The 19,058-nt window shown below is 39.3% G+C and overlaps 1 protein-coding gene across 3 annotated transcripts; it reads right to left on the reverse strand.

Annotated features, from left to right (window-relative positions):
* Positions 1-3,341: 3,341 nt before the first annotated feature.
* On the reverse strand, positions 3,342-14,908 carry LOC108611984 (uncharacterized). Of its 3 annotated transcripts, none has more exons than XM_018004849.2 (6): positions 14,473-14,908; positions 6,402-7,539; positions 4,957-5,326; positions 4,301-4,897; positions 3,901-4,238; positions 3,342-3,821 (listed from the first exon to the last, which is right to left on the reverse strand). In XM_018004849.2, exons 2-6 carry the CDS (start codon positions 7,269-7,271, stop codon positions 3,615-3,617), a joined length of 2,382 nt encoding a protein of 793 aa, XP_017860338.1. In that variant the 5' UTR covers positions 7,272-7,539; positions 14,473-14,908; the 3' UTR covers positions 3,342-3,614. The 3 variants fall into 3 exon arrangements, with proteins under 3 accessions (XP_017860338.1, XP_089320327.1, XP_089320328.1); XM_089464201.1 differs by having other exon boundaries at positions 14,464-14,908; XM_089464202.1 differs by having other exon boundaries at positions 13,776-14,908.
* Between the last annotated feature and the right edge of the window lie 4,150 nt (positions 14,909-19,058).

Here is a 19,058-nt window from a genome sequence, read left to right on the forward strand (position 1 = left end):
AAAAAAAATTGTATTAAATTTTTATTATGTATCGCTAACGTTTTATTTCAAGGATAAAAAAGTCCGATGATCCATTTAATTCGATAAATTACTAAATCGGATGATCCATCAACTCGATAAAATTTGTCTTTTATAAAAACTCTTGCTCGCATTATTTAAGATGTCAAACTTTAAGATTCTTCTCTAAAGTCCCACTTTATGTGTATTTTAAATTTTCTATTACTAATGTAAGTGCAAGGGTTATTGGGTCAAAGCACAGAGTACTATATGACAGTGCACTAGCTATTAAATTTATGGCCTGGCTAGGCTTAGATAAAAACACCTTCATATGCGCCCATATGGCCGCCCACTCACTGACCCGAAAGCCACATACCCAGTTGGGCCATTACAATCGGCTCCATTAACAATATTGGTAAGGGTCGCATAGCAGCAGCACCCGAGAGAGAGAGAGACAGAGAGAGAGAGAGAGAGAGAGAGAGAGAGAGAGAGAGAGAGAGAGAAAGAGAGAGAAGGGAAAATACTCATAATAAAAGGGTACACAAAAGGGGCACTAAATGAAAATTATGCGTGTGGCCCAACCACTCAAACGGGGCCTACGCCAAGGCAAGTGAAATTGTGAAAAGCTTTTAATGCCCACAAAATGACTGTTGCTTTTCCTTTTTTTCGGCCGGCTGCTGGCTGGCTGTCAGCTAACGGATTAAGGTCAACGCCCACCGCCCAACGCCCACCCGCTAATATGTTAGCGCCCCCTTTTCAGAGAAAGTGTTGAAAAATTGTTGTTAGGGATCAAATTCGGTTTTTTTTTCTCTCTCAGAACGATTAATATCACTTAATTAAGGTGAAAATGCAGACGAGCGACAGCTGTCAAAAATGGACGGTGAAGCAGACGTATCAAATGCCGGAACGATAACCCAAAATTACTCAAACTACCAGGAAAAAAAATGAAAAAGGAAAGAAAAACTTTCATTTTTTTATCCCATTTCGCGTTGCAATTTTCTGGGGCTGAAACCGATGATGCAATTGCGCATAAAAGTTGTTTCGCCGGATTAGGGATTGTCGAAAACATATATTAATAGTTATTGTCATTGTGCAGGGCCCAAGTACACAACAGCAATCAAATCGCATTTGCCGTTATGCCAAAAGCGGATTTTTTCTCTCGTTTTTTGATGGCAATCAATCAGAGGGCAGCCCAACACACACACACACAAAACCTCACTCACACACACACAAAAAAGGTCGTTTCATCTGATTTTTTGCCTCTATTCTTTTTGCTCGGGGGTGAAATCAAAATGCATTTAACTTCTGTGGTAGCAGTCGGGTGCGAGCTCCGGTTCTGGGCAACGGCTCGGGTTACCAGGGGCTGTGCCTGTGCCAAAAAAGAGAAAAAAAACTGCTCTGCATCTTTCCAAACAGACAATCGGCAGCGATTGCAGATTTGTGTTCCGTTCTGAGTCGCATGTCACATTAACTGAGTGCTCAGCCGCATCAACACCAAAGCACGAACAACACACAGCTTGGGACTGCCTGAGAGTCCTATCAATTCTTGCTTGTTAGTGATGAGAGCGTGTCGTGCTAATACTCGCTTTTGAAGTCAAAAGAGTAAATTGGCATGGAGAGATGTTTGACGAAATTAGATCTCTGGAAGTTGACCAAATTTTTCTTGAGTCTATCCGATTCAATTTAGAACATGTACCATAAAAGAGATATTATAATATTACCTTCTACTACACTGTTGTATCACTTAAATAGCTCTCCAAATATTTATATAAGACATTCTACATATTCATATATGATAAATATTAAAGATCTTAAGCTCCGAACTCAATATCGACACGAGCATGATTGAGTTTGGCTACTCTTCAGCTAAAACATACACAAACGTTAAAGATTATTTGCCATAAAATATCGGAGTACTATAAAAATGTTTATGCTCCCCATAAACCTAAAAAAGCAGCGTATTTAAAGTAATTTTCGAGGTTAATTTGACAAGATGATTTTTGAAGAATAAAAGCAGATTGTTTTATTCAATATTCCGGTTTCTGCTTTTTACAAGAATTGACACTGATCGCTTTAAGTTATTCAAATTAATCATTTAGACATTCCATAGACATTTTAAGTAAGCTTGCGATCAACATTGATGAGCTGCCTATAAAAAAATATATTTTTATATAGGCATATAGAAAAGTATTTTTATAAATTTCTACTCAGTATAGCTAATATGTAACTGCTCTCTATCATTTATAGTAGAAATTTATATAAATATATTGTTTGAATGAACAAGAATTTTTATGAAAATATAGGAATGTATTTTTAAATATTTCTACCTAGTTAAACTGCATATAGTTTATATGTAGAGTAGAAATTGTTGTATATTTATTTTATTTATATTGTATATGTATTTATTTATATATTTAAATATCTTTATAAAAATATTCAACTAATTTATAATAACATTTTTTTTTTTTTAATTTTGAAAGCTATAAGTTTCTGCAATAAATGAATTGAAATTTCTCTATTAACCTCTCTATATTCATATTCATTTTTATTTAGTTATAGTAATAATAATAAAATGAATACCTTTCGATATGCCATACAATATCCATCTACTCATTTCTAACATAAATTATATGAATATCTCAATTTCCGCTCGTTCATATATCATTCTCCCACTCAGCTCGAAAGCTGAGTTCCATCTCCAAATTGCCTTAGGTTTGGTCATTTATGTCTGAACTGGAATTTAATCTGTTTGTGGTTTGTAGATTTGCCAGCCGCACTCATTTGACAAGTGTCTTTTGGCCCGAAAGCCCCGTTGTTCGCCCCGTTGTCACGTTGTCTTCCGTGTTGCAGTCCGCAGCCTGAGTGGGGCCATATTATGTTACATATCCAGTCGCATTGTGCGTGGGTGAGTGTCAGCTGTCTGTCTGTGTCTTTAATGCACTTCGCACATAGATAATGAATAGACTGGCCAACGGCCCCGCCCCGCCCCCGCCTTCGCTCGCCTTACTCTATCGATGACAATGACAATGGGCACGTTAATTGAATGTTTCCGAATGACTTTCTATGCGTGGGCTGACGTGGACAAGCACCTCAGCTTGAAGGTCGCCGTGAAATTGTAATACTGTCCCGAGTTTAATTGTCTTTTGGGTTTTGTATCGATTTCAGTATTTGAAAATTTAAAAAGTTATTGTACCGTCAGCATAAAGATAGAGAAAGACCCTCGAGGTCTCAATGCTCAGACAATGGAAGTGTTTTATGCTCCTGGCAAGGTTGTCGTTTGCATAGCCAAAAGATAATGCATTAAACAATCAAGAGTGCTGCCCTTTTCACTTACCACACTTGGATTATTGGATTATCTACAATCTTAACTTTATTATTGCTAAAAGATACAAACATACCAGACATTCACCTGGCAGTTGATACATAAAAATAGTCAAACAATCTACAACAACTTAAGATCTAGCCAATTATCAATTATTATATATATATAAGTATATATCATACATATAGCGAGCGCGCGTTTGAAAGATAAGAAAGTTATATATAAATAGTATTAATAATAATAATAATAGATGTATCAAATTGCATATAATGTACAGCGGTTATAGTTCAACTGCTTAGGACTTGGGCTTTCGACTTCGATTGGGACTGGTTCGCACCGAACGTCTCGTTGTGGTCATTGCTGGTGTTGTTGTTGTTAATGCTGCTGCTGTTGTTGTTGGTGTTGTCTTAGTTGTTGTTGTTGTTGTGGATACAGCACGCACAGTGGGCCTTTCACGATAGACGCACATGATCTCATCAGCCGCATCTGGACAGTCTATTTGCTGAAAGACGAGAGAGAGACAGAGAGAGAGAGAGAGAGAGAGTTGGAGTAGACTCTTAGGTTTGCCTTGGCTGACCTACCTTATCGCACAGTTGATTTACAGTTATGCACTTGCCACTCACACAGCGCAGCTCGTGCGGCAAACAGCGTCCAGGCGTTCTGGTGGGCGTGGCCATTGTAGTTGATGTGCTGCTGCTCGTGCTGCTGCTGCTACTGCTACTGCTGCTGATCGTGATGCGCTCCCGTTCGCGCTGCTGCGCCAGCGTCGACGGTGGAATCGCGCTGGCGCTGCGCGTCGGCACTGTGGCCGTGGAGATGCTGAATTTGTTGCTGGTGCGATTGGTGCGCTGCGCGGAATACTTGAACTTGTTCTCCGAGTCGCTGGTCATCATGATCTCCTTGCTGTCCCGAAAGTTCACTAAAGTATTCATGGGATAAGCTGGATGTGTGTGGGGAGATCTCGGAATTTGTAAAGCTTACCAAAGCCTTTGGGTCCGCCTGCTGCTTCCTCGGCGCTGGCATTCGCGGCCTGGACAGGCGCTGCGACCTGATGCACCTGGAACTTGGTCTCGGTGCCCGCCTCCTCGTCCGTGGTGGCCGTGATGTAAGTGTAGAGCTTCTCGTTTGTCTCGTTGGGCGAGAGGAAACTGGCGTAGGAGAAAATGCGCGGAAAAGCATTCAACTCAGCCTCATCGAAGGGCGCCGCATCGCCAGAGCCGTAATCGTCGCAGTCCTCCTCGTCGCTGGCATCGAAGCAATCGTAGTTGAGGTCGCAGCGCAGGCTCTCCGCTATGCACTTCTCATTGGAGCGACATCGGAACTCCTCGTGCTCGCACACCAGGCACTGCTCGTCCTCGTCCTCGCCGCCCGCGCAATCCTTGATGTTGTCGCACTGCCACTGCTGGGGAATGCAGCTGCCATCGTGGCACTGGAACTCGTTGCTGTAGCAAAAGTCACGCCTGCGCGTTGGATCCTCGCACTTGTGCGTCTCATGCGCATCCGGATACTGGCTGCAGTCGAACAGCTCGCTCAGCTGGTCCGAGTTGGCTATCACAATGGAACAGGCCTCCAGTATGGCTAAAGCGAAACAGCGCAGCTGATTAATGACCCAACAGACCGGACTCCCTCTGAGTTACCTTTGCAAATGCGCCGGCACGGCGGCAGCTGGCCAATGTGCAAGGGTCGGCACTCCGGCTCCAGGGCAGCGCACACAAACTCGACGGCTCGGGCCGAACAGTTGGCGCCGATGAGCTGCTCGTAGGCCGCCATGGAGGCAGCGTCGCGGGGTGCTCCGTTGCCATTGTTGTAGGTCAGATCATAGTCCAGGATGCCGCGACACATGGGCAGCGCCGTCGAGATGCAGCCGCTGCCAATGCTGCTCGATGGCGTCGTGGTCATCGCCTCAGTCGGCCTGCCGCTGACCCCCGAGGGCGGCGGCAGCGTTGGCGACACGCGTGTCAACAGACGCACATTGGCGGGGGGTGTGGACTGCGGCTTCGGCAGTAGCTACAGCAGGGGGTTGAGGGAAGACAGAGTGAGAGTGGATGAGAGGCAATAGAACAAAAAGAAATAAATAGATCATCTTAGGCAAATGATTCTAACTGATCTGATGTGAGCACATTGTGTAGTTACTTCCCAATCCCTTATTTTCTTTTTACCTCCCTCCCTTTATTATTATTTATTTACAATGTTAAGTTGTTAATATTATGAATTCTTATATCTTATATTATTTATTTTAGTTAAATGTATATAGTATATAAATTACATATCAGACTTTCCTACATTTATTTTTTTTTCTTTCCATGAGCACCATTACTTTATATATTGAATATTGGATGTAAGCTGAGGTCTGGCCAATAAAATACTCAAATCGGCTTTGTTATATTGTTGAAATAATTTTCTGATCTTATTCAGTCTACATAATATACATAGTTTCTATTTGAGAATACTATCGTCTGCCTATTGTCATTTTACAGTAAATAAGAAAATGATAAATAAAACATCAATAAAGAGAATTTTGTTAATTTTCTCTTTTATTTCACTGACAGATGCAGTTTTTTGTAATGCTTAATGCATTTTCCCTAAATAAAAAATTAAGTCGAAAAAGTGATTTTAGCTAGCCTATTGTTTGGATTGTAATGAGAAGCTCATAGAGAGGCAAATTTTTATAATCATGCATTCTGTCTTTTGTTTAGTCATTTGGTTTTGTTTTTGTTTTTTTTAGGAATTTACTAAGGAGCCAAACCGTTGTCGATTATAACAAAGCTATTAGAATTTAGGTTTATAGCCCATAAAATAGAGTTGGTCTTTCAATTTCGACATTTTATTTTCTAAATCGATAAGCTAGCGCCACTTTCAAGCAAAGATAGCTTTAGTAAAAGTTTATTGTACTTTTTAATGAAGAAATATATAGTTTTGCTGAATAAAATAATGAGTCTATCTTGTAAAAGACGCTATAAAGAAAAGTTTTCCAATCGAAAGGTGGGTGCTATTAAATGATAAGTAAATTCTAAGTTCAACTTAAGCTAATTAAAGAAAATAGAAAAATTAGAAAATTTCCCAAATATTAAATCCCACTTACCTCTTTGAGCAGTTGCAGCATTCGCTTATCCTGTTCGATGGGCACTCCAAAGCTATTCTGGTGGCCGGAGGTGAAGCGAATACTGTCAGCAGGTAGCAGCACATCGTCATAATCATCATCGCCGTCCGGAATGTCCGCCTCCGTCACAGACATGGCCGTCGTGTGTTCCCTGTGTATTTCGACCGCTCTGAGTCGCGTCGACTCCTGCATGGTATTTATATTCTCTGTAGTCGTTGTTAGCACCTCCATGGTTTCATCATCGAGCAGGCCGTCCCATTCGGTGGTTGAGCTGGACGAGGTCACCTCGTAGCGACGCTGTAGGAAACGGGCTCGAGCCACGCTGACGTCGTGCAGCCAGAGGCAGTAGGTGATCAGTCCAAAGAAGAGCAGCACGCTGGCCACGAAGATGATGGGCCAGCGCAGATATTTCCAGCGGCAGGCGCGCTTGGCATAGCCCAGCAGCATCAGTGGCGTGGGCTTCTCCTGCTGCTGGCCAGCGCCGGGTCCAGCTCGGTTCAGATAATAGTTCGCCGTCAACGGGTATTTGTAGCGACGCACTTGGAGCTCGGCCAGAGTCTCGGGACTGCCAACCATGCCGATGCGATATTTCTGGGTGTCGGTCCAGCAGGATTCGATGTCGCTGCCGCCGCCACCGCTGCTGCTGCTGCTTTTTAATGTGGAGGCACGCGAGTAGTCATCGGCCTTCTCGTCATCGACTGTCTGCACCGTTATGTTCAGACCATGTGGATATTTCGTCGGCTGGCGACGCAGAGCTGCCGACCCATTGACACTGCCTGCTGCTGATGCTGCTGCTGCTGCTGCCTCATTAGCCCTGCCCGCGGCATCTTGGAGTGGCTTGTGTCCGTCCATGCTGTGGCAGCTGGCGCGATTCACCTTTTGTTCAGCTCCAAATGTCAATTGCAGTCAGTCAGCGAAAATTACATAAGCATTTGCCGACTCTGTAGCTGGGGTAATTGCAATTGTCTCTCAGAGCAGACGACGCCGCGGCGCTTGTGCCATTTGCTAATGTCAGTGCGATCACAAGGAATCAGCAGCCAAAGGGATCCAAATCCAATTGAAGCAGGGCTCACAGAGTTGATGCTGATGTTGTTTGATTCGGATGCGATTGGTGCGGCTTCTGTGAATGGATTTTGGGAAAGGAAATCGAATTGCAAATGTACCATAAAATGAAAGTGCTGCCAATAATTCATTTCCATTTGAAAGTTGTCACTCGAGTCGCTGTCGGCTCGAGGCTGCTTCTTCAATTACGCGCGTTTTTCATTTGCCCAATTTCCCAGTCTATTAAAGCAACAAAGCCCCTTCCAGCAGCACCAGCAACAACAACAACAATAACAACAACAACAAATGTCACTATTAATGACCGCAAAGCCACGTTTAGCTTCTTCAAATTGCTGCAATTTTTTGTATTTCAGTTTCCCATTTGCAACTGCCGCAGATAATCGCATATTGGTCTGGCCCCCCGATGAACCAAAACTATTGCCCAATAGTTTAGAAAGATTAAAATGCGAATGGCTTTAACAAGTACTCGCACATTGGGCAACCCCGAGCCAAGTCAAGTCGAGAGCCAGCATCGGAGCCAGCAACTGGCTGCAAATGTTTTGCCTGCCTTTGGGCCAACACTGGCGCATGGGCAACTTGTTAGCCGGAAAACTGCTAACAGAAACGGGCAATAACGGGCAACAAACACAAAACGAAGGCCCATAAAAAAGCCTATACACTAACATTAGAAAATGGGATATATAATTCATCTCAAAGAAACATTAAAGGAAAGTATAATCAAATGTTATTTAAGAAGTCTGAGATAGGCCATAAAAGTTATTCAAATGAAAACTTTTTGTGTAGACAATGGTAATGGGCCTTTGATGTAATGGGTGAAATACTATATAATACGATATATAATATAATGCTATGAGTTGTTTTGAGCTCAGTTCATTAAATGTAGTAACTATTAAAAAAAAAAGATCTACAGTTAAGCTTAGCTGTTTTAATACTATGAATTAAAGATTAGCTAAGAATTCTTAAGAAAAATCTATTATATTTATAAATTAAGCAAAAGTTGGAGAGAAAGGCATAAGCAGAACTCATATATTTAATAGCAGATTTTCAACTACCTTGGCTAGCTGATTTGTTGTTATTCTATCAAAATAGAATTCTGAGAACGACGAAGTTGTTTGTAATGAAGAAACTGATAAAAATGATGTGTATACAAGTATTGTACATAAAAAGTATACTTAAATTATACAATTCTTATAATAAATCTAGAAGCCGGGGACTATATTATTATATGACTTAACATTATAAATTGGTTTAGAATTTCTAAACAAATTTTTTGCATTTAAAAGCAAATCATTATCTTGAACAATGAAAATTAAAAAATCAACTCATTATTCATTCATTAAAATTTGATAAAAAGTTGTCAAATATATTTTTTTGATATAAATAAATAATGTAGAGTAATATGAAATTTGAATGTAAATTGTGATTCTTATAAATAAATTTCAATTTTATGTTACAGTCAGAAATATATCTGTATAAAGTTTATGAGAAGAAAATATATATAAGAAGTGTTACGAAATTTAATAAATGAAATTTGAATAAAATAAAATATTCAAAGGACATATAAACATTATAAAATAAATATATAATATGGTATAAATTTATCGAAAAAATAAATACTACATTTCCTACAAATTTTTCAATTATTTAAGTTAAATTTAATATTGTTTAGAGAGCTAAGATACTTTCGGTAAGTGTATAGCTGCCAAACCGTTTGAGCTGAGCGGCTACACTTGGCTGAGTGTTGGCGCTTCAACTGTGGAGCTTCGTTTTGCGTCTGGCACTTCTTGAGCTGCGACTCCCTGCCTGGGTGCTGACCTTTTCACTTTTGTTTTCATTTAGAGCCGCGTCTTGGCTGGTTGCCTGTCTGCCCTGGCGTTGCAAAGTGTGGCTCAAGTGTTCCCAACTAGCTGCAACTTCAGTTGAGGCAGCAACAACAACACGCAGCACCGAACACCGAACAGCGCAGAGTGAACAGCGAACAGCGAACAGCCACATCAACAGCTGTTGCCCGTTCGTTGGTCGCTTAATGAGCTGCAGCAGAGCTCTCGAATCTTGGCTCTGTCTGTTCCACTCAGCCAATCTTTGGCGCTTTCCGCCTCCGCCCCTTCTCTCGCTCGGGTTGCCCTCTTAGTGCACTGTGCAAAATTCGTTGGGCAGTTATTAATAGCATCGCTTGCAGCTTTTTAATTTTTTGTTTAGCTTGAAGATCGGCTAAGGTCAGTTGTGTGGCGGGAAAACAGCTGTTGTTAGCCAAAATGCAAAAGGTCAAAGCAGCAATTGACGGCGCTGGCTAAGCGATCTGAAGAACCTTGCCTTAGGGTCTCGCCTTGAGGCACAAATGGGTGTGTGTGTGTGTGTAGCCCATCGAGTGCAATTACGTGTGCTCCACTGTACTTTAGTGTACCTCAGCATCATTTCGAACTATAAAGCTGTTAATAGTCGGCCAAATGGGTTCCGCAATTGCCACACAGGCCAGCTCTTAACTAATGCATGATGCGCGTGATCAGGGAAAAACTTTGCGGCCGAGCCGAGTTAAGTCATCTGGGAAATGTGCTCTGATGTAAAAATTACAGAAATTACAAAACTAAATGCTGCTGCTTAAGTGGATCATATAATGATGGGTATTTTATTATATTTAATTTCTTAAGTTCCCAATTTTTAAAGAAGCTGAATGCTTTTTTTGTGTGTTTATTAAGATGATGAATAAAATAATTAGATTAAAGAATAATGCAAGTATAGAAAATTACCCTGTAGGCACAATTTATTGGAACACTGAACCTAAGAAAAAAAAAACTTTTGTTTGTCTTCGATTACTTGACTAATGTCTAAAATGTTATTCAAAGCTGCTGCAGCGTGTCCATAAAACAAACGATTTTTATTAAAAAGTAAAAAAAAAAATAATAATTATTAATTTTTTTTTTTTCCTTTATTATAATATATATAGATATATATATATGATATATGCATATTTGTATTTCGCGCTTGAAAAAACTCATTGACAAAAAAAGAAAAAAAAAAACAAATAAATAAATAAATCTCATGAAAAATTTGGTGAGCAATACTAAAAAAAATCTATAAAGAAATTGGTAAGCCAGTGAAAAGTTTTTAGGAAGCGAATCATTTTATTTAAAAAATTAAAACAGAAGCTATTTAAGCTATTTATTTATATTGTATACATATATGACATACATTTGAAATGTGCTTAACTATATATGTATATAAACTTATATATAAAACCAGCTGAGCTTAAGAAGATGATGGAATGGCAGCATTGACAAAATAAAATTAACAAAATATAAACAATATAACATATAATTTGTCTGCCCCTCGATTCTATTATATTGATCTAACGCGTGAAACAAGTTTCTCTAGGCTGTCTATAAATTCTTGACTATTGGCAAACTCAACTTGTTTAACGCCTCTCACCGCTAGTTAGTAGCTGTAGCTGGGCTTAATGGCAGTCTAGCAATATCGGTATTGTAATATCTAAGCAGCTGATGGATTTGGTGTATATGCACGAATTGTACAATGGGCCATCGGGGGCTCATTTGGGCAACCATTAGAACACCTTTGAGCAATGAATTTACGCCTGAATGCGCCACAAAGTGGGCACCCCAGCTCAAGTGGCTACCTGGCCGGTGCAATCTTCAATCTATGCTCGATCTATTGCAAAACCTCTATTCTGGCAATCTCTATTCACACGTCACACTGAGCGGCTGAGCGGCTGAGAGCCGGACGAGACGTGTTTTCGTATGGTGGCTAACTGGCAGTCGACCTATGCACCACATTCCTGACATGGCTAGCGACTAAATTGCATTGATTACACGAACTTGTTGCGGCATCAGCAATAACAACAACTACAACAACAACAACAGCAGCAACAAGAGCGACTACAACTGCAACTGCAAATGCCAGGCAGGCATTGAGCTGCTTATAAGTTAAGTCATTTTGTGGCTTTAATCTGCGCCAGAAGCAAAGCTCTAGACAAAACAGATGCTGTGGTCGAGACTATGCAACTGCAACTGCAGTTCAAAGTTATTTTTCTTTATTTTGTAAAATGCATTTTGTATGCTTTTTGATTTTATTTGGTTTTGCCTGGCATTGTAGCAGCCGCAGCAGCAGCAGCAGCACACAACGTCGTCTAAGCATCTAAGTATCTTTCGCTTGTTGGCTGACTGTCTGGCTGGCTGGCCAAGATGTGCGAGGTGAACCAGCAGCTAGCCACAGTTGGCCAACACATCGGCGAGCCATCAACGGGGTAGCGACCAGGCCAACAGTGAGAGTGGCCGAGGGAGGGCGAGATGGTGAGAGAAACTGAGGCCAGCTGCGGGTGGATGTGGTTTTTGGTGTCGGTGTGGTGTACCTTGCTCTGTGGATTATGCAGCCGAACGACTCTATATATGTATGCTCATATTTGTGCATGTTACAATTTTGTAAAGTAATTTGCTAGTTGTCTATATCTCTTCACAGTAACTGTGTAACTGCATTTGCGATGCGTCATGGCACTGAATAATCGATAATTGATAGAGTATGCCAAGGATGTTGCACTTGGGGGTGAGAAAAGTGAGCCACAAAACAGTTAGCCTTATAATTGCCAAGAGAACGTGCAGTGTGATCGATCATTGTCGTGAACTATATGAAAAGTGACTGACTACGAGGTGAACTGCATTGCTAGCAATCAAATGAGCATTACCCATGCCATAATCTATCAAAAACCTTCGTATAAGCAGAGCAGTGCGTTGAATCAACTGTCAAATGATACTTAAATTCCTGCAAATTAAAAAGAGCGAAAGAAAAAACAAAACTGAAATACAGTAGAACCAAATGCAGTTAGCTTAAGCCGAAAATATCATCATTATTTATCAGCTTATACGGTTCGTTGACTCATGCCAAAAGCTGAGCTCAATTTACATATTCAATTATTTTGTTATAGTATTTATAGAAAGCACTTGGGAACAACAATTCATTGAATTCCAATCAGCTCATGGAAGCAAAAGGCGTAAATTTATTTTAGAGCTTGTTTTAGGGTATAACAAATTAAAAAAATTATGAATTCATTAATTTAAAAGCAATTAACTCGTGTTTATTGCTCCAATATATTGCCTAATTTCGGAAATTATTTACTATATACCTAATATATAATGTGGTACTTGCCAATGTAAAAAAGTGTAGAACACACTTTGATATAAATGCATTTATTTTGAGTTTGTTTGGCTGATCAACAAATTCAAATTCAGGGCTAAACTCTTTGATGTGATATAAAAGCAGGTTATTTAATAGATCATAGCATTTAAGAACGTTTACCTCAAGCCTAACTAGAATATTGATAGCATGTCACAGAATATATGCGAAAATTTACAAAATTGTATATATCAAAATCTGGTTTATGTAAAGTCATCAATTCAAAAAATTTTAAATATATATAATATAATTTAAATATATATATATATATATATTTTAATATAAATCCAAAAATCATAATTACTGATATATATATTTTTTATACACTCATAATATTTAATGTTTAATCATAATGTTTACTTAAAATAAAATATTAAAAAAAAAAAATCAAATTTAATTCCTAATTCAATTTGATTTTATTTTCCTTAGTAAAAATTTCAGTACTTGAAGTAAACAAAATTCTACTCAAACTAATCAGATTTGGTGTTTACGTAAAGCTTCTCAATTATAATTATAATAATAATAATTTTTGCGCTCAACACTCAATTATGAAATTCTTTTCAAATGAAAACAAGCTTCAATTATCTGAAATTATCCCAACAATTATATATGAATGCGTGCATATCTATTTCTGTTTCTTATATCATTAACTAGAACTGAACTGGTTTACAATGATTAGCAAAAATCTGTTCTTTATATGATATACTTATATCATTCTTTGCAGTTTCACTATGAATGAGTTTGTCAAATGGTCAAGCAAAATTTATTCAATATTAATTTATTAATTTCTACATTTTAAAAAGGTCAACATTTATTTAGATAAATTATTAAAAAGAAAAAACATATTGTTGCATTATAATTTTTATTATTATAATTTTTTTTTTAATTTCCATTTAATTTGGCATTTATATTCATTCAAGATTCTTATTCAAAGTCACTTTTGCTGGCCATTCGACTGATCAACTCGAGCCAGCACCCATTATAAACAACTTGTCTAAGTTTCTTACTCAGCCATCATATCTGATTATCATTTAAATATTTAATCCATTGCGATAAAAATTGCGACATCACTTAAAATGATCATCTTTAGCACCTGTTACTGCTGCTGCTCACCTGCGCCTGGGCTGTCAGACTCATTTAAATAGATTTGTAATTAATGCAGCTACCAGATTTGCAGAGACCTGTTCGCTGCATGCATCGAGTGCTCATAAGCAATAATGATCGTAGATCACACGAGAACCTCACACTTGACGCTTTTCCACGGTTTTACTTTAGTTTTATCTAATTTGGGGTCTTGATTCATCTGCGGTTTCTGCTGTTGAATGAGTGCTCAACAATTTGAGTACTCACTAGTTGTTGTTGTTGTTGCTTGTGTTGGTTTTACTCATGTTTGTTGCCATGTTATATGTTAATCAAATTTGATTGCAAATTTTGTTTTAATTAAATGCGCAAACTTCAAATATTTACAAGTAGTTATTATAGTTATTTTGTTTTTTTTTTCTTTTCATTTTTTTTTTTTTCGTCGATTGCAGCCGCAATTTGTTGTGCGATAATTGCAAAAGTTCAGATTTGCATAAAAAATAAAAACTGAGTTGAGTCTGCCAAGTCTGTTTGCCTTGCCAAACAGATGCCAATTACGAGATACACATGCAACGCACTTGAAGATACATTTGTATCTGGACGTTGTGCACTTTTCGATATTCGCACGTATTATTTACACTTCAAAAATAATTGTGCATTCATTTCTGCAGCTGATTTACAGATAGACTTGCTTTGCTTTTTCATCGTTTTAATAACTCACACTACGCACTTGTTGTAATTAGACTCGTTGTTGTTGTTGTTGCGGTGGTGGATCGGCACGCGCGTCTCTTGGACGAAAAGCTCCGCACGTTCGGCTGCCAAAATTACGACTGAAACCTTTGCCAGTTGGGCCAAACGCTTGAAGACGCCAAAAACTGAGCATGCGCAGCCGACGCAAGCAGCGAACAGCGAACAGCGACTGCGACGCAGACAGCGACTGCAGCAGTGATATCTCTTTGATATTTGTGATTCTGTCTTCTTCTTCTTCTTCGCCGTTAAGAGACGTCGCCGTTGGCGCACGTTCGAGCTCAGCTGCGTTTGACTTTCGGTTTCAGTTTGATTTCGTTTTCGCTCCGCTTGTCCGACTGGAGCCCGGCTTAGTCGCAGCTGTAGCTGAGGCTGAAGCTGAAGCTGAAGCTGTGGCTGGTTTCTCGGTCTCAGTCTCTTCGAGTCGACTCTTAACTGGTTCGCATTTGGCTGCTGTCTGTCTCTCTTAAAGCGTCGTGGCTGAGTGTGCTTCTATTGAATATGGGTTCGTTTCGGCGTCGCAGTCACTGGTGCAGTGTGTTAGCTACTTGAGTTACCTGTGTTTACCTGCGCCAATCGCCTTCGCTTTCGTCTGCGCCTTGCAACTCGCCACTTGATGCCACTTTTGGGCATTGTTGCCAATTTTTTAATGGTGACGTTTATGTTTAAGTTATGATGCCATCTTTCTATCATGTGCTGCCTGTTACTATTTCTGTTGCTGTGCGGTTGCTTGCTGAGTGGGTCATTACGGCATTGTTTATGTCTGGTCTACGATGCTCGAAGCGTGCCTGTCTAAAGAACGTTATGTGCTTCGTTATTTTTGTTTGTCTTCTCATCACAAATTTATTTCGTTGGAAAAAATGTTGTCAATCGGGTGTGGTAGAAGGGGAGGATTGCGAAAAATGTGTGGAAATACTTGGAGGATATTTGAGAGCTTATTAGGAAGCTGTTTGATAAAGTTCTTCGCCAACACAGCCTATTAAATTTAATAAACTCAAATGCAATTCGGGGAATTGTGTAGTTGTAATTGGTCTGTATCTGTATCTGCATCTGTATCTGTATCTGTATCTGTATCTGTATCTGTATCTGTATCTGTATCTGTATCTGTATCTGTATCTGTATCTGTATCTGTATCTGTATCTGTACCTGTATCTGTATCTGTATCTGTATCTGTATCTGTATCTGTATCTGTATCTGTATCTGTATCTGTATCTGTATCTGTATCTGTATCTGTATCTGTATCTGTATCTGTATCTGTATCTGTATCTGTATCTGTATCTGTATCTGTATCTATCTGCCCAACAGGATATCCCTTGACATAATAACTAAAGCACAATCTTTCTAACTTAGCCACACTATATATATACTCGCATATATATTTTCTTTTCAATTGCGCTTCGATGTAAGATTTATTCATCCTAAAGATTTATTTATTGATTTCAGTCGCTTGACTCCAACAGGCCATAAGCTGTTTCCCCCCGCTAGATGCCTCGTGTGGCACACCCGTCTTGGCCGGCGTGCATTGCCTCCCACCCAGCTACAATTTCAATTTGCGGTCGTGGTCGGCATCTTGGCCCGATCCATGGGCAAGTGGCAAGTGCACTGTAATTGGCCCCGTCCAGTGCACGACTCTGGCTTGAAATCAGGCTCAGAGCACGACCGACATCGCCAAAGCGACCAAATCGGCTAAAAAGACGTCAAAAACGACGGAATCGATACGCAATTTTTTATGGTCGGGGCCACAAGGTTAGTGGATTTGTGGATTTGTGTGCACTCTCTGCTGTGTGTGTCCGGTGCGTTTTTTGCGTTATTTTGCCATTGGTATTGCTATTGATTTTCATAGCTTTTTATGGCAGAGATTTGCAATTATGAATGGTTCAGTGCGGCGCGAGCTGCATTCTAAATGTCAATGTTATTGCATAGCTACAGCGCGTATCTGTGAGATACTTTTCGTTCACAACTGGCTGCAATTGCTGTTGTTGTTGTTGTTGTTGTTGTGGTTGCTATTGCTGCAGCAACTGCAACTGTGACAGGCGGTTGTCTTTTTGGTGTGTGCTCATGTGGAATTTCCGCTATTCAAAACACGAATGCGACGCACCTTAAAAGCCACCGACTCCAACGACTCCACACAGCGTCTGAGCACAGATATTGGAAAGAAAAATACTTGAGTTGTATTTAAAAACGGGTAAAGATAGAAAAAGAAAAAAATAAAATAAAACAAAAACTATAATAAAATAATAAAAGTAAATTCATGCACTTGGAGCTCATTGAGCGCCATAAATAATGTGCTTTGCCATTGTGCGTTGGCTGAGTTTGTTGCTTCGCAGCGCGTTTCTTGACTCTGGCTGAGAAATCAAATCAATCATTTTGCACGGAACGCCACTAAAAAATGCAATTGTTTAAGCCAGGTGGGTGTGTGTTTCGGGTGTGAGTGTGTGTGTGAGTGTGTTAGTGCTTGTGTATGTGTGTACTGTTATGACAACATCAACAAAGCGCAGCGATATTAAAGCGTTTAATTAACACAAAAGAGTTCAACAACAAGCAGCAGAGACAAGTAAAAATCGCTCATACGCTCCGTTGAACTTCAAGAGAAACACGCACAAGGAAAATCCAAAAAGTGAATATCCATGTGAGTGTGAGTGTGTGTGCGTGTGTGCGAGTGCCAAGTTGTGCCAAGCGCATGATTAATTGTGCAATTGAAATGGAATTAAAAGCGTGTAAATAAGACGGACGCTCCCCCCTCTCCAATCGATTGCTGCTGTAGCGGGAGGGATAGGAAATCAAGAAAACAAAAATCGCACAGATGCTAAAAAAAAAAAACGAAGAAAATAGTGCTGTAAGAGCACCGTAAAAGTGTTGTAAAATGGGCCGTGGAAGTTGGAAGCTGCAAATAAATGAGTAAAAAATAAAAGCAGAAAAACAGACAGCGACGGAGCACTTTAATTGAATTTATGGTAAATGCAAATGAGTGGGAAACTGAAATAAAAAATCAACTGCGAATTGATTGAGCCGAGAGAGAAATATGCAAAAAGGCAGCAGCTACAACAACAGCAACAGCAACATATTGTGAGTAACAACAACAGCAACAACGTTGTTCATATTGTGCGCGCTGCTGTGGCTGCTGCTGCGATGCGATTACGATTAAACACGCTTGTAAATACTGGATCATAAAAATCGACGCAAAAAGCAAAAAATATCACAAAAAAAAAATACATGAACAAAAAAAAAAGAAACTGCACAGAAATTGAAACAGAAACTGCAACCGTAACTTAAGCTGAAAAGTGCGCAGCACGAGCTACAGCGACTCGAGATAATCTCTGCAAAGTTCAGAGCACAGGCGACCCGGGTAAGACGCTGCACAGAGAGAGTCCAGGCCGCAATCGGTGCATTGCGGGCAATATTCATCAATTGCAAGAGCATTAAAAGCCAGCTTAAAAAGAAAACAATTATATGTAGAGGAAACAGGAAGGATATATAGATAATGGCTGAGAAAAGCGAAATAAAGAGAGAAGGTAATTTTAACGAACAGCTAGCTCAAATTGGAAAATGCAGGAGAAACAAAAATTAAAAAATAAAATAAAACAAATAAAATAAATTGTGGAAAATTTGTTTATTAATTATTTACTATTTATAAATTATTATTATTTTATTTTATTTTATTTTTATTATATTAAATATTTTAATAAATCTATAAAAAAAACTATAAAGTGTGTAGTCTTCATTTTAATATTTAAAATTTGTATACACTAGACCAATAAACAAACAATTGAATCTAAATTGGAACTAAAATTTTGTATGCTCTTTTAAAATTAGTTTAAGCTAAATCAACAGTGAAGCATGTAAACTTAAGCCCCAAGCCTTGAATTTGTCAAGCCATTGAACATGTAATTGAATAATTGAAGAATTTTGTGTTTAGTCATGCAGAGGGCATGCTTAATAACTGTAACTAAAATAGAAGCTGGAAACAAACTTTAAAAAAAATTAAGGAAAAAAAATTAATTAAATTCACAATAATAAATGCATTCCTAATTAGCTCATATCGTTAGCCGAATGAGCAACATGTGCAGATCTCTCACGACATATTTACAACTCATTTCAATATTTAATTACACTTTTCATTCACTTTATTCCTGCTCAACTTAAATAAAAACCAATATGCCCTTTGGAGTGTAGCGCATTCCATGCTAGTTGGGCGTTAAAATAAAATCTTTGTTCGTTCGCCTTTGAATTGGCGCGCAGCTCAGTAGAATGAGTAATGTCCATATTGATGAGGGAGTTGGGAGTCGCAGCCGGGAGGTGGAGGTGGTGTCAGTGTCATAGTAACAATTAAATTACGGTTGCGCCCGGACTCGTACTCTATATAGCATTGTCAAAGCCAATGTTAAAGCCAGAAACAGAGACCAAGTCCGCGACTGATACAGTTACAAAGCCAATCATCCAATACACACTCACACACACAGACACACACGCACACACACAGACATATTGACACACTTCAGACCACACTCCACTGCCCACGAAGGTAATGAAGTGCCTTCGTTTTGGCCATATCCCACTTGGTGAGCGAAT

Source organism: Drosophila arizonae, chromosome 3, assembly GCF_054131065.1.
Source record: "Drosophila arizonae isolate 15081-1271.41 chromosome 3, UAZ_ARI_1.0, whole genome shotgun sequence".
Classification (NCBI taxonomy): Eukaryota; Metazoa; Arthropoda; class Insecta; order Diptera; family Drosophilidae; genus Drosophila; species Drosophila arizonae.